Source organism: Lithobates pipiens, unplaced genomic scaffold (assembly GCF_037356315.1).
Source record: "Lithobates pipiens isolate NorthernLeopardFrog02 unplaced genomic scaffold, aLitPip1_a1.2 Scaffold_1, whole genome shotgun sequence".
Classification (NCBI taxonomy): domain Eukaryota; kingdom Metazoa; phylum Chordata; class Amphibia; order Anura; family Ranidae; genus Lithobates; species Lithobates pipiens.
The window spans coordinates 300105-316770 of NW_027507685.1; the positions used below are offsets into that span (position 1 = coordinate 300105).

Here is a 16666-nt window from a genome sequence, read left to right on the forward strand (position 1 = left end):
CAGATGTGCAGGGTAGTACAGTGGTGGGGCAGATGTGCAGGGTAGTACAGTGGTGGGGCAGATGTGCAGGGTAGTACAGTGGCGGGGCAGATGTGCAGGGTAGTACAGTGGCGAGGCAGATGTGCAGGGTAGTACAGTGGTGGGGCAGATGTGCAGGGTAGTACAGTGGTGGGGCAGATGTGCAGGGTAGTACAGTGGTGGGGCAGATGTGCAGGGTAGTACAGTGGTGAGGCAGATGTGCAGGGTAGTACAGTGGTGGGGCAGATGTGCAGGGTAGTACAGTGGTGGGGCAGATGTGCAGGGTAGTACAGTGGTGGGGCAGATGTGCAGGGTAGTACAGTGGCGGGGCAGATGTGCAGGGTAGTACAGTGGCGGGGCAGATGTGCAGGGTAGTACAGTGGTAGGGCAGATGTGCAGGGTAGTACAGTGGTGGGGCAGATTTGCAGGGGGGGGCAGTTATCTGAAGTGTGGAGTTCTAGGAATTGGGGCTGATCTGAGGTGTGAGAGTGCAGGATGTTCATTTCTCACTACTAAAGTAGTTTACAGCATTTACTTTATAAAAAATCCTTTTGGGGATTGCGAGTGTGAAGTTGGCATGTTTTTGTTATACAATCATCACGCTCATTTTCTTTGATGACATTTTTTTGGCACACTGTGCCTAAAAGGTTGCCTACCCCTGATATAACAGAAAGGGTACTAAAGAGAATGCCAACCAGGAAGATTCCCAGCACAGAAACTGTACTGTTGACTTGTATACAGGAGACAGAGGGATCATTTGTGTAGAGAAGTAATAGATTTCATGGCTTTGTGTTACCGAGAGCGTGTTCTTGTGGGTTTTTTTAACTGCCGAGTCGTGATTGGCTTTCCACAGTGGGTGTGAGAAATGGCCTGCTCTGATAGGTGGAGAGCATCCCTCCTTCTTCCAGCATTAAACATTGAAAAGTGGTGCTTTTTGTGCTGATGTCACTTAACACTTTAATGAAACCTGAACACACCCAGCATGTTCTTTCCATTACAGCTCATACCACCTTCTACCTAGGCCATGAACTTTGCTTTAAGCACTGTGGTCTGATAACAAATGCCTATGGCCTTCGCTGTTCGAAAACATAAACTAATGCAAAGGTGATTATAGTTGATGCTGCATAATATATTTGTTTTTGTCAAGGATAATGTGCGTACTAAGTGCAGAAAGAATACTGAGATAAGAGAGAGTAACAATACGGCTGTACATTTGTTTTTGTATCATCAGCATGTAAATGTAACAAAAGCAAGGCAGGAAAAATATAAACAATGTGTTTGGTAAACAACCTTGTAGTTGTTGATACAAAGTAAATATGGTTGTGAAGATCAAACTTTATTTAGCATAAGCATAAATATTTTTGTTGTGAATTTAATATGGTAGCAAATAGTGTATTAGGAAAAAAAAACAACTAAGGGCCCTTTCACAGTGATGCGTTTTTGCTGTGCTTTTACCCTGATAAAATCGCAAGAATAATTCAATAAAATATTTTCCTTTAAATCCTATGGAACTCTTCACACCAGAGTTCTGCGGGTGCAGGGAATTTTTAAAAGTCATGTATGCTGCATCTGTGGTGCCCTGTTTAACCACTTCCATACTGGGCACTTTCACCCCCTTCCTGCCCAGGCCATTTTTCAGCTTTCATCGCTGTCACTCTTTGAATGACAATTGCACGGTCATGCTACACTGAACACAAATGACATTTGTAGCATTTTTTTTTTTTTTTTTACACCAATAGAGCGTTCTTTTGGGTGTGTTTAATCACTGCTGGGTTTTTATTTATTTTTTGCTAACTAATTAAAAAATGACAATTTGGGAGAAAAAATGCATTTTTCTTCATCTCTGTTATAAAATTTGCAAATAAATAATTTTATGCCAAAATGTATTCTGTTACATTTCTTTGGTGAAAATAACCCAAATCCGTCGGATTTTGCCCGTCAGATTTTGTCCGTCGGATCTTGTCCAAAACTGTTGCATACACACGATGGGACTACGTTCAGGCTAGTAGCCAATAGCTTTGATGTAGGAATTTGATCTGAGCATGCGTGGCACTTGGTCCGATCAAAATGCTCTACACATGATCGGAGTATGTCCGACCGGCCCAGTTGGTCGGGAAATATTTCCAACATGTTGGAAAATTGGGTCCGACGGAGATTCGGACGGAATCAGTCCGATGCATACCACACACAGTCGGATTATCCGACGACACGGTCCGATAGGACACATTCCGACTGATTCTCCAACCATGTGTACAAGGGCTTACACTTGTGGTTATTGGAAAGAATTACCCCTTTGAAGATAACAAAAAAGATCGTTGGTGTCCTTGAGAACTTACCTGAGAGGCAGAAATTGACCATTGCTCAGGGAACCCCTAGCAACCTCTAGAGGAACCCTGGTCTATACTGTATATCTTAAAATCAATCAGTTCTGAAGTACTGACGGCCTATCTCATTTCTTGTGGCCCGAAAATTCCAGAACAGTACAAATGCCACCAAATTATATCTTTTGAAATCAATGGAAAATGCGTGAAAAACGCATTGTGGTTGACTTTGTTGTGCACTTTTTTGAGTAACATGTTCATGCTTCATAGGTGCATGCTGGGAGTCAGGCAACCAGAAAATGCAGCAAAAAACACATATGTGTTTTTAGCGCATTTTTTCAGCAGAGCAGTGTTAAACGGCCATTACGTGGAAAAGAATGTAAGTACTAACTACAAGCATGTTATTAGATGAGATGGGGAATACTGACATTAAAATGAGGGTACAAAAATGTGCCTGTATGCTTGAAGCAACCAATACAGTTGTTCCAAACCGGGAGACATCTGCATTCCAGATGTTGGTCTCTCCCATCTCCATTCTTTAGTTCTTCTGAACTAGATACATAAATTGAAATCCAGAAAAAAAAAACGTATAATACATCTGCTGATTCTGTAAAATTTACTGCAAATTAATTTGTACTAAATAGCATGCATGGTAAAACAAATAACAAAAAAAGAACTATATAAAAGGACCCAAAATAACTATATAAGGAACCAAGTAAGGAACAATGGGGGTTATTCATGAAAGGCAAATCCACTTTGCACTTGTAGTTTGCACTTGTAGTGCAAAGTGCACTTGAAATTGCACTGAAAGTGCACTTGGAAGTGCAGTCGCTGGAAATCTGAGGGGAAGATCTGAAATGAGGGGAAGCTCTGCTGATATTATCATCCAATCATGTGCAAGCTAAAATTCTGTTTTTTATTTTCCTTGCATGTCCCCCTCAGATCTACAGCGGCTGCACTTCCAAGTGCACTTTCAGTGCAATTTCAAGTGCACTATGCTTTAGTAATCAACCCCCAATGCCACCCTTTGCCTTTACCCTACAAATCCTGAGCTGTATGTAGCAAGATCTTGCATTGTTATTCAAGAAGGAAAAGGCTTCTAATTTTGTTTTCATTTAGTATTTCTGTTATTTTGACCTTCCCTTGTAGAATAAGGACCCTTTTGTATGAAAGTTGTTCAGGCACTTTATTTAAGAGATACATAAAGGGTATGTTGTGTGAGTGCATATTTTGAATTATAATTTTAGCACTTGAAAGTAATTTTGGTGTGACTTTAAATGATGTACTTATTGTATCATAATGGCATTAATTATGCAGATCTCTTGATATCTTTTTTTAAAGTTCAGCTGATTTTATTAAGTTTCCCTCAGCCACTTAAGTCTTCCCCCTCTTCTACTTGGCAGGAAAGGGTAGGAGACATGTCTTTATTTTTGACAGATTTTTTAAAGCGGTAGTAAACAGCTCAAAAAACACAAACCAAAACAAAAAAAAACTCTGCAAGACAATAACACAATGTGCTAGTATGCATCTTATACTAGCACATTATGAAATACTAACCTTAGAATGAAGCCCCTGTGGTGGGGCGCAGTCACCGCTGAGCGTGCTGACATGTTCCTCTGTGTTTCTTCTGGGTTCACGGGCAATGTGAGTGCCCGAAGCGGCGATGACATCACTCCTGCATCCCAGCAAGGAGCTTTGAAGTTCTGGTGTTCCGTCAAAATAGCCAGTTCATGGAGATCGCCAATCGCGTCAGTTCTGGTTACTATAAACCATCAGTAATTGGGGATTTCGATGAGTTTCTGTTTTGACCCAACAGCAGCTAATGTGGAAAAAGTTGTTGCCGCCTTGAAGGGCATTTTGTTGGTTAGTATCGGACTAACAATATCTGCTCATAATACCGTGTACGGAAGTGTATACGGTTGCTGGTGTTGTGTCAAAACAGCAAGTCATTGAAATCTCCAATTACTGATTGTTTACAGTAAAGTGCCATGATTGGAGATCTCGATGAATTGGCTATTTTGACAGAACACCGGCACAATAAGCTGGACCTTCAGAGCGCATGGGCCGCTGATAACAGCGGCTACATCCAAGGTGAATATCTCCTAAACCGTCAAGGTTAGGAGATATTAATTTTACCTACAAGTAATTCTTATTATAGACTTACCTGTAGGTAAAAATAAGAAAGCGGGGTGTACAACCACTTTAATCTATTGATCATGGACAGATTACCGTGATTGCCTAGGAATTATTGTGAGCAGCTCCTACACCCATCCCTTTGCATTAGTTGTAAATGGTAGTAGCAAGTATACACTGCTAACTAATGTTCCAACAAATGTATGGGCACTTTTGCAAACTCTCCCAAACATGCATCCATGTAGGTGTACTATAAAGAGAAGGACATACTCCAGCTATATCTTTGCTGAAGCAATGGTCACATGTTCTCATCTGAACATCTGAAGAGGAGGTAAAGTGTTGACCTGTTAGCCCTGCCAGATGATCAGTCTGTCAAATTCCCATGAAAGAGACCACATGACCCATGTCTCACTATTGGTCATATGCTTGGCATCAGAGGGGGGATGCATTCAAAGAATTCCAGAACAAATGCAATTATTTCCAATCTTTTTTTTTTTTTATATATATTTTTATATTCATTCAGAGAGAAAATTGTATGAAACAAACTTTTATGAATAGTAAAGGTCTGATTATGAAATGGATGGTGCCCTGAATTGTGCTTCAAGAGAATAAATGAACAGTCCAGTCAAAACTGATATTCCTAGGTTAAATAAATGTTAGAAGCATACAATACCTACTGTCTTCTCTTGTTTCTTGGGTTGATATCTGTATTAAGGTGTTAAACTAACACTTTTAGTTGTTTTATGTATATTACATGTAGCGCCGGCTCCTGATGAGCATGCGCTATGTGTTTTTCCAATTTAAAGTTCCTAAAATCACAGTTGGGTTTTAGGGTTAATTATGCCAAATTGTGATTTCAGTGACAGTCTAGCTGGATTGCGCTGGGATCTCCTTGGCCACGGATGTCGCTGTCACCACTGGCAAGTGTGAGAAAGCAGTCTGGTTAGGCGTATTGAGTGTCATTCTTTCTCGGAACCAACCCAGTAGGTGTGTCACCCTGCTGTGTATTCTGGGAAGGGGTATTTAAGGTTTTGACATCACGTGCTTCAGGGTAACGGTCCAGAAGATCTTTCTGTTTGTTTGGTCCTGGTCCTCCTGACCAGCCCCCATGGCCCTCATGGCCTGGGGTGTGGATCCACCCAATTCCGAGTCTCGGGGCTGGCTAGCCCGAGGCAAAGTAACTGAGAGGAGGATTCAAAGGTGGTCCGGTGCTGTCTCATCTGTGGAGAGGCCCAGAAACTGGAGAAGCAACCAGAGGAGGACTCTTCAGGAGGCCAAGCATAAGGCTGGCTTCTCAGAAGGAGCCTGGAGGCTCAGTTGAAGGACACTAAGTGAATCTACACTCATACGGTATCGACAGACCGGCTGCGATATACTGGTACCGTATGATAGCTCTCTAAATTTATCTGCGTTCCTCAGTTACATTCAAGTCTGTGGCAGAGACTTTGTTCAAGTGTTCTACATTCAAGTCTGTGGCAGAGACGTTGTTCAAGTGTTCTACGTTCAAGTCTATGGCAGAGACTTTGTTCTACTTAAAGTGATTGTAAACCCTTACAACACACTTTGACCTACAGGTAAGCCTAGATTAAGGCTTACCTGTGGGTCCAAGAAATATCTCCTAAACCTATACGGTTTAGGAGATGTTTGCCGAAAGACAGGCACCGCTGTCTATGGCGCATGCGCCGTAGACAGCGGCGCGCAGGCTCACTGAGCGCAGGACCGTCAATGACGAAGATGCCGCGCGTGGCGGCTCCCGTGCGCATGCGAGGGAGCGACGTCATCGTGGCTTCGCCGAATGACAGCGGTGGAGCAGCGAGACCCACCGAGAAGATGGATGCGCCGGACTACAGGGGACAGCGGTTATATCGCTGGCTCCTGTGCCAGGTAAGTGACACATAATGGACTATTATGCGATGCATAGTAGTCCATTATGCTTTACCTTTGCAGGGAATGAAAGAGGAAGTAAACTCATCAGGGTTTACTTCCTCTTTAAACACTCTATCGGCTGCTAGGCCTAGTGAGAGGAGGTCTATCCAGTAGCTGTGAGAATCCAGTTGAGACTTCCTATCTTTTGCAGTTCCAAAAGTACCTGAACTTCCTACTTAACCCTTAACCACCCCGCGCCCGCCCTATAGCCGAATGACGGCTGTAGAGCAGGCGCGTTCGTCCGGGTGGCCGTCCCTGGACGTCCTAATGTTTACTTCCGCAATGCGCGCCGCCACGGGCGCGCATCGCGGAAGTTCTGTGTTCGCCGTGTCCCCCGGGGACAGGCAAACACAGATCGCTGTAAACGGCCAATCACAGCGGCCTTTACAGCGTGATCGGCGTGTCCAATGGGAGATGATCTCATATGTAAACATATGAGATCATCTCTCAGCGCCGCTCTCCCTCCTCACACAGACAGTGTGAGAGGGGAGAGATGAACGTCTGCAGCGGCAGCCGTTCTGCCTCGAGTTAAAAAAAAAAAAAAGTGCCATCCTCCCCCAGCAGTGCCATCCTCCCCCAGCAGTGCCATCCGGCCCAGTGCTACCTGCCCCCAGTGCTATCCACCCCAGTACTACCTGCCCCCAGTGCCATCCACCCCAGTGCTACCTGCCCCCAGTGCTACCTGCCCCCAGTGCCACCTGCCCCCAGTGTCATCAGTGCCACGTATAAGTGCCATCTGTCATCAGTGCCACGCGTCATCAGTGCCACATAGTGCCATCTGTCATCAGTGCCACGTATTAGTGCCATCTGTCATCAGTGCCACGTATCAGTGCCATTTGTCATCGGTGCCACCTGTCAGTGTCACGTGCCATCTGTTGTCAGTGTCACGTGTCATCAATGCCACTTATCAATGCCATCTGTCATCAGTGTCACGCGTCATCGGTGCAATGTATTAGTGCCATCTGTCATTGGTGGCACGTATTAGTGCCACATATTAGTGCCATCTGTCATCAGTGCCACGTGTCTTCAGTGCCACGTATTAGTGCCACGTGTCATCAGTGCCACGTATAAGTGCCACGTGTCATCAGTGCCACATATTAGTGCCATCTGTCACCAGTGCCACGTATAAATGTCATCATTGCCACGTATCAGTGCCATCTGTCATCAGTGTCACGTGTCATTGTCCTGGTGCTTCAAAAGTGTAATAAGTAGTCAACAAGTTAGATGTGTAATTTATGTTCCTAGAACACATGATGGTGCTACCTGCATGTTGGGCCTCTCTATGTGGCCAGGCTGTGAAAAAGTCCCACACATGTGGTATTGTAATACTCAGGAGGAGTAGCAGAATTTTTTGGGGGGTGTCATTTGTGGTATACACATGCCACGTGAGAGAAATAACCTATTACAATGACAATTTTGTGGAGAAAAAAAAATATATGAAAAATCTTAATTTTGCAAAGAATTGTGGGAAAAAAATGACAACATCAAAGAGCTCACTATGCCTCTTACTAAATACCTTGGAATGTCTACTTTCCAAAAAGGGGTCATTTGGGGGGTATTTGTACTTTCCTGACTTGTTCGGGTCACAAGAAGCAAGATAGGCCACCAGTACATCAGATGTGATCAATTTTGTGCGATTCGCACCACAGCTTGTAGACTCTCTAACTTTCACAAAGAGCAAATAATATCCACTAATTTGGGTTATTTTTACCAAAGACATGTAGCATTATAAATTGTGGCCAAAATTTATGAAGAAAAATTTATAATTTGCATAATTCTGTCACAGAAACAAAGAAATATGCGTTTTTTTTCAAACTTTTGGTCTTTTTTCATTTATAGCGCAAAAAATAAAAACCCCAGAGGTGATCAAATACCACCAAAAGAAAGCTCTATTTGTGGGAAAAAAAGGACAAAAAATTCATTTGGGTACAGTGTTGCATGACTGAGTAATTGTCATTCAAATTGTGAGAGCACCGAAAGCTGAAAATTGGTCTGGGCAGGAAGGGTGTTTAAGTGCCCAGTAAGCAAGTGGTTAATGGAGAGACTGTTTTGTCTACTTTTTCTCAAATAAATATCACAAAGGTGGATCCAGTGTCGGTTTCTGCAATTCTTTGGGCCATCTACCTCTACCTTACCTGGGGTAAGCTCAAAAAAAAACAGCAGCTCCTTCGGGGGTCAGTGCTACATACATTACTGTTGCAAGAAGAGCAGTGAGTTCCCAAGGACAGGAAATAAGATTTGGGTATTTCAACAGAGAGATCTCACCAAAGGAGCTCATGATGAAAGCTATGGGAAGGCAGGGGGGTAATTTAAAGCAGAATTTATTGCATCTGAGACTCCCAGAGCTCCTGGCATTATGTGAATATATGCTTAGCATATGTGAGCTAGTACCATTATCATGATTTTAGGGGGAGGGAAAAGTTGAACTGTGCACATTGAGGATATTTGCAGTTTTGCAGTTGTAATTCTAGACATGGCATTCAACTGAGCTCCTAGGACTATGATTTTGCCTAGAGTTCCTTTTAAAGAGGGGCCTTACCATTATATTGTACTATATGATTTAATGGAACCCTGTCATCACTTTACTTTTCTTCTTTTTGGAAGATATAGGTGCCACTAAACATGGAGGGTACTGGACAAACACAGAGCATGCATCATGAATTACGATCAGTGTTAGTCTATTGAAAATAGACACCAACCTCTACTACAGAGAGTAACTATCCATGCAATGGATGTTTGGTTTGATCAGAGCTCATATTTACCTGCAACCCCACTCTAGGGAGCTATTACCCAGTCCTCTGTCTTTCTCCCAAACTGTACATGTCCTACAGACCAAGCATGAAATTATCATTAAGGCTAAAGCCACAGTTTTGCTACCCCCCCATTCCTTCAAGTAGAATTCTCACCATTCCTTGACTCCCCCACTACTCCATTCAGCAACTGGACACAGGATTTACCAAATAATTACAAAACTACAAGTAAGGCGGAGTATATGAGTCAAATTATGTAACCTTGCTGGGCTAAGCCCTGCTGTCATATGCAGGGTCCATAGCCCTGGGTATGCTAGGAAAACTTTGCACTGGACTTTCCTTTCAATCCTGGAAGCATAGTCAGGGGTCCCCAAAATCCAACCGGTGGGCCAAATCGGGCATGCTGCAAGATTTTATCTGTCCATCTGATGTAAGGGTGACTCTGATGTAAGGGGGACTCTGATAGGGACCCTGTTGTAAGGGGGGACTCTAATAAGGACTCTGATGTAAGGGGGACTCTAAAGGGGACCTGGATGTAAGTGGGGACTCAGATGGAGACACTGATTAAAGCAAGGACTCTGATGTGAAGGGGTGAGGGGGGTCACATGGGGATCCCAATGTAAGGGGGGACACAGATGGGAAATCTGATGAGGATCCTAATGTAACAGTGGGCTCTGATGTAAGGGAGGGACTCTAATAGTGATCCGCATGTAAGGAGGAATTTAGATGGGGACCCTGATGCGAGGCGGGACTCTGATGTTTATTTGTAATTTCTTTGCTTTATTTTTTTTTCTGTTGCTTGGTTGTTTTTTAAACTGCATCCAAATCGCATGACATGTGAACCAGCAGCCTTTTCTAGGGAGCCGGTTCACATATCTGCGGGTCGGCCGTGATCTGCTTTTAGGCCCGATTCACACCTATGCAGGTTGCAGTTTGCATATTCCAGGTGCTTTTTGCGTTTTTCAATACATATTTTTGATCCATTGAAGTCTATGGAGCCAAAAAGCAGATAAAAATCCCTGGCCCTTTCTATGAAATGCAAAGATGTGAACGTGACCCATAGGAAACCATGATAAATGGACTGTAATGTGTTTCTGCAAGGCTGAAAACACACAAAAAAATGCATAGGTGTGAACCAGGCCTTAAAAAGAGTTCTGTGCATTTTTCAGTCTGGTTCAGGTGCGATTTCAAGTGAAAATGCACACTGCTGAACTAAACCTCACTGGACACCTTTTATAATCCGCACTGAAACCAGTGCTGGAACTATAAGAACCGAGCCTAAAGCTGGGTTCACACCGGTGCGATGCAGGAACCACAATGACATTCACATTCACATAGCATCTGAATCGCAGGCAGTAAACATCGATCTCTTTGCGAACCGCTGTGGGTATCAATATAAAGTTAATAACACTGCCAAATCAGTTTGCAGAATGTAGTGCGATCTATGGAATCGGATAGCATGGGCCTGCACATCCATGCGATCCAATTCCAGTGTGAACAAAAAAAGGCTCCTGCACCATTTTTGGTGTGAATGCGATGTGATTTCAGCCATACAGACTGTATGGCTTCATTTGCACTGCACAGACATTGCATGCGATGGGCCTAGGCATGTGGTGCGAATCACATGCAATGTCTGGCATCGCACCAGTGTGAAGCCAGCCTAAATCATAGCTCACAGTTCATTATAGAAAAAACTACAAGTAAAATGTATTCATGTAAATTTGATTAATTCGCCTATCAGAATTTTTTTGTCCCACAAATTAAAATATTTTCAATGTGGCACTCGTGCTGAAAAGTTTGGAGACCCTTGGCGTAGGTCAGGGGTCTTCAAACTACGGCCCTCCAGTTGTTTAGGAACTACAATTCCCATCATGCCTAGTCATGTCTGTGAATGTCAGAGTTTTACAATGCCTCATGGGATGTGTAGTTTCGCAACAGCTGGAGAGCCGCAGTTTGAAGATTCCTGGCGTAGATGATTTAAAGACAGATACGTATGCATCTATCTGTGTAGGTCTACATTAAAGAGAACCTGTTGCATTGTGCTGGATGGGCAAAGCCCAGGCCGACTTGGATGCTTTTAACATCAGTTGCAGACATCAGTTCAGGCTGGTGTGATCTTGATAAATGTGAAGGAACACCACCACTACAGCCACACAGAAAAAAAGCCTGGATTGCCAGGTAACTCGCCATGACACTTATTGGAGGATTAACATAACAGCCAGGCAGTTAGTATTTTTAGAAATTACGCAATGTCACTCACCATATTTTGTTTTTAATGAGGTTGTAAACCCTACACCCCCCCCCCCCCCCAAAAAAAAAAAACTGTAAGGCTAGCCATACGCGGCCGAATTTCGAAAGAATTTTCTTTGGAAATTCAGAAAATGTGTGCATTTTGTGATCCGATGGCGCCACCATTGATTTTGAAATTCAGCCAATCAAGCCTTCAATTTCACCTCATGTTGCTACAGAAATGGCTGACATCTTCCCCAGTGTTTCTTCCGGGTTCAGGGGCTCCGGTGCTGCGATTGGCCGGAGCCACAATGACGTCACTCCCACGCGGGAGCACGGTGCTCTGAAGAAATGGCACTGCCAGCTTTAACTTCAGAGCGCATGATGACTTTGGCAGCATATACAGTAAATATCTCCTAAAGGGCACAAGTTTAGTAGATATTTACAGCACACCTCCCAACTTTTTGAGGTGGGAATGAGGGACACAGCAAAAGTATGAAGGAATAGGACACACCCCCTTAAAGGAGAATTGTACAAAAAACAAGATTGGTTAAACCCACAAGTCCTTTTTTTAACTACTACTATTCTATTTATATTGGCTTTTGGAAATTACAAATGCAGCAATTTAGAATTCAGGTGAAAGGTTTAGGGCCGAGGAACACTTTTTGATAGATAAAAAGTGCATTTTATATACACATCTATATAGATCAGACTAAAATGAGGGACAAATGAGGAGGAATGAGGGACAGAGGGACGTTGCTCCAAATCAGGGACAGTTGAGAGCTATGTTTACAGTACCTGTAGGTAAGCATTAGAGGCTTACCTCTAGGTACAAACAAACCAGGTTTACTTCCTCTTTAAGAAAGTAAGACTTTATCAAAACTGAAGCAGCTGTGCAGGGCAACCAATCAGCTTCTAGCTTTCATTTTTAACCACTTAAGGACCGAGCTTCTTTTTCAGATTCTGTGTTTACAAGTTTAAAAAATTTTTTTTTTGCTAGAAAATTACTTAGAACCCCCAAACATTATATATTGTTTTTTTTTCTAACACCCTAGAGGATAAAATGGCGGTCATTGCAATACTTTTTTTCACACCGTATTTGGACAGAGGTCTTACAAGCGCACTTTTTTTTGGGAAAAATATCACTTTTTTTAATAAAAAAATAAGACAACAGTAAAATTAGCCCAATTTTTTTTTATATTGTGAAAGATAATGTTACACCGAGTAAAGTGATACCCAACATTTCACGCTTCAAAATTGCACCCGTTAATGGAATGGGGTCAAACTTTTACCCTCAAAAATCTCCATAAGCAACATTTTAAAAATTCTACAGGTTGCATGTTTTGCGTTACAGAGGTCTAGGACTAGAATTATTGCTCTCGCTCTACCGACTTTTAATAAATGGACACTTACCTTTCCTGGAGTACAGCGATGTCAGCAGCCGAGGCCGATCGATCGCTCGGGTCTCGGCTGCTGCCGCCGCCATTCTCGACGAGGGAATCAGGAAGTGAAGCGTTGCGGCTTCACTTCCCGGTTCCCTACTGCACATGCGCGAGTCGCGCAGCACAATGAGAATGCTCCGCGTTGTCTCTTGGACCCGTGTATGTCCCAGCAGACAGTGTGGCGGGACAGGAAACAGCATAGACTCCCGTGGGAGTCTATGCCCGGAAGTGGGTGCAAATATCTGTCTTAGGTATCTGCAGCCCCCTCCCCCCTGAATGGTGCCAACTGTGACACCAGAGGGGGGGAGGGTTCCGATGAGCGGAAGTTCCACTTTAGGGTGGAACTCTGCTTTAAATATGAGATCTGGTGTCAAAAAAAAAAAGTGCCTTTAAGAGCTATGAGCGGAAGTGACGTTTTGACGTTGCTTCTGCCCTGCTATGGTATGGAGACGAGTGGGGGCCATCTTAGCTTTACTCGTCTCCATACCCAGGACATGACAGGTCCCGATCGCCTCCTCCGCTACCGACGGCTCCGGAGGGCACAGGAGAGCGGGTGGCATCGCTCCCGCCGCTAACGGTGATTTTGCAGCAAACCCACCGCAGAGACCAACATTATCGTACACACGACTGACGTCTGAAGAGATGGATATCTTGGTTGCGGCAAAAGCTGCTGCCGTTATCAAGATATCCCTCTTCAAAAAAATGGATGTACATCGGTGTGCGGCGGTCGTGGACAAGGTAAAGCTAGAAGCTGATTGGTTACTGTGCAGTTTTAGTAAATCCCCTCTCATAGGAAGGAATATAAAAGTTGACAGTGGTTTCAGTATATGGCTGAGCCCTGCCGCCCTCCCTGGAAGCTCACAATGAAGACAGAAAAGCCTCGTAATGTCCCTGGAAATCAGAGGCCACGTACTGCATGGACCCGTTTTCCATGCTATTGGATGTCATTCAATGTAATATAGCGGGAAGAACGGGGCAGTGTCACGGTTTCCGGGTACCTACACACTGCTTATTCTTATGACACATTCTGTGTTGTCACAAGGCGGCAAGCACGATGTGTCACGTCCCGCCAACTGTGATTTCTAGAATCAGCCGACTGACTCCCCACCCCTCCCACATCCTGCCCCCCCCATCTGTGACGTTGCTGTCTGGAATGTCCAGGGTAGCGTTGAAAAGAGCAGCTACCAATCAGAATGGGGGAGTGTGAGGGGCGGCCAATCAAAAATGAAAACTGTAGCGCGTGCTTCCATGACGGGCGGAGCAGCTGAGCAAACGTATACTGGTGACAGCGCATGTACTATATATACACAGGCGGCTATAGGGTCCCGGTATAGTTATTGGCTAAATCACGTGTACAGATGTCTCCTCCAGCACCCGGGACGGTAAATCACGAATCCAGAAGGATAGAAGACTATGAGTCCCGTACTGGGTGAGTGAGCCAGCCATCACTTATATCACCGATAATATCCTCCTTATATCATATCATTGATAATATCCTTCTTATATCACTGATAATATCCTTCTTATATCATCTATAATGTCCTTCTTGTATCATTGATAATATCCTTCTTATATCACCTATAATATCCTTCTTATATCATATCACTGATAGTATCCTTCTTATATCACTGATAGTATCCTGTATACACAGAGGTATGCGCGGTCTGTCCATGTTTATACCCAAGAGGCACACATTATTCACATAAGATTCACCTTATGGCCCATACACACGATCTGAAAATCGTACGACAGATCGTCCAAATTTTTCTGTTTAATAGTCACAAGTAGAAATTGAATAGGTTACTAAAGTCCCAAAATTTTCGAACGACAGAAAAAAAAATGATGTGAAGTGATGTCATGTGTTATAATGTATTTGTATTGTATTTTCGGACGTCAGCTGTACTGACTAAATGAAAATCATACGATCTGGTATCGTACGAGGAAATTTTTGTGATCGAGTAATATCAGCTGAATTGTCGTGATCGGCTCTCAAAAAAGCTCTGTACTAATGATCCGATTATCGTAAGCTCGCATCAAAATCTGTATTTTCCGTCCAATTTTCGGATCGTGTGTATGGGCCATAAGTCTTGGGTAAGAGTGGTTTGAGGTTGATTGAAACTGATTGTAATTTTTTTGGGAAGTATTGATAAAAACAGTTCTCCCAAGAAAACTGCTGCTACTGTGTATAGCCCAACTGGGAAAAATGACAGGTGTGTTAGCTTAGCCTTGTACACACAGTGACAGCGCGCTCATCATGGAGCTGCTTCTCCTTTCACTGTCCATTCACAGGCTGGGGCGGGTTCAGGATGACCTGGGCCCAGTAGAAGCAGGATCAATGATGCTGGATCTTCGACTGAGGACATCTGGTGATGTAAAAGAGGTACTACAGGGGAGAGCTCTGGAATGAAAGTGGATAACTTGATCCATAAATGGACTGTTTATTTTTATCCTGTTATTTGCTTTAGGCTAGGTTCACAATATGTGCGGCCGCGGGGCAGAGCCAAAAACGCACAGGACTCTCCTGCTGTGCGCTCTGCGGCCACCCCGAAGATGTGAGCCAGCTCCATTGAGAGCCGGTCACACTCTCCTGTCATCTGAATTGGAGGCCGGGAAACTCTCATTCAATTTGCATTGGTGTGAAACCAGCCTAAAGTGGTTGTAAACCTCACACTGGCTTCACAGGCTGGGTGCAAATTGGATGTGGATTTCCCGGCATCCAATTTGCATGACAGGAGAGTGTGACTCTCTCAATGGAGTCTGTTCACATATCTCCATTGCGGCTGCGGTGCGGTTTGTACAGGAACGCTGTGCGTTTTTTGGCTCCATTTTTAGGTCTGAATTCAGACAAAATTTTGTCCCTGATTCATCCCTGAATGGAGAACAGGGACACACCTAGATATGAAATATGAACAAAACATATCCCTAAATAGTGTGTAATTGTGTCATTTCTGTCTGCTGCTTTGTTCCTCTGCTATCAGCATGAATCACTTCTGACATGTCATCCTGAAACCAAGAGAAAAAAAGGTGACAGGAGGAACCTCCAGCTGATTGACAGCCTCAGCTTTGTTCCTGTCTGCAGGGGGATGGGGGTGGTCCCTCCCCTTCACTCCCCTCCAATCAGCTCTCAGAGCTCTCATCACTGAGCTCTACAGAGTGTAACTTCAGCTCTCAGCCCCCCCCCCTTTTTTTTTTTTTGACAGCTCAGACAAGCTTTATAACTTTGAACAGATGTAGAGAAGACTGCAGATAAACAAGTACAATTTATGTTGGAGAATTTGTTTAAAGGGATTGTAAAGTGATTTTTTTTTTTTTAATTTAAAATAACAAACATGTTATACTTACCTCGACTGTGCAGCTCGTTTGGCACAGAGTGGCCCCGAACCTGCTCTTCTGGGGTCCCTCGGCGGCTGTCTCGGCTTCCTCCCGCAGATGCTTCTCACGTTCATGCGAGCTCCCTCGCATGGTGAGAAGCATCTGCGAGCGCGTTCCCGTGATACAGCCGGCGGCTATAGCCGCTCGCTGTATCACACGGCCCCGCCCCCCGGCGCTCCGCGTCAGTGGATGTGATTGACAGCAGCGTGAGCCAATGGCTGCACTGCTTTCCATCCATCCACTCCAGCCAATCAGTGGCCAGGTTGAACGGTGGAAAGGAAGTCGGGGGACGAGCACAGGACTTTCGAGGGGTGAGGTAATTAAAACGGGGGGGGGCTGGGGGCGCAGACACTGTCAGATGTTTTTTCACGTTAATGCATAGAATGCATTAAGGTGAAAAAACATTTACCTTTACAACCCCTTTAATCTCTGTGCATCACCTGAGGACAGTCACTTCATTGGGTATATGTGAGGA

The 16666-nt window shown here is 44.1% G+C and overlaps 1 protein-coding gene across 2 annotated transcripts in view; it reads left to right on the top strand.

Moving 5' to 3' along the window:
• Window positions 1–16666, top strand: part of PNP (purine nucleoside phosphorylase) — a 56552-nt gene that overhangs the window by 20487 nt on the left and 19399 nt on the right. The window contains exon 1 of one of the 2 annotated variants that reach the window (XM_077454233.1): window positions 14085–14248. The exons of the other annotated variant lie outside the window; for it this stretch is intronic. Within the exon in view, the coding sequence (XP_077310359.1) occupies window positions 14178–14248 (71 nt within the window). The 5' untranslated portion in view covers window positions 14085–14177. Of the gene's footprint in view, window positions 1–14084; window positions 14249–16666 lie in introns of those variants that run through there. 2 annotated transcript variants of the gene reach the window in all.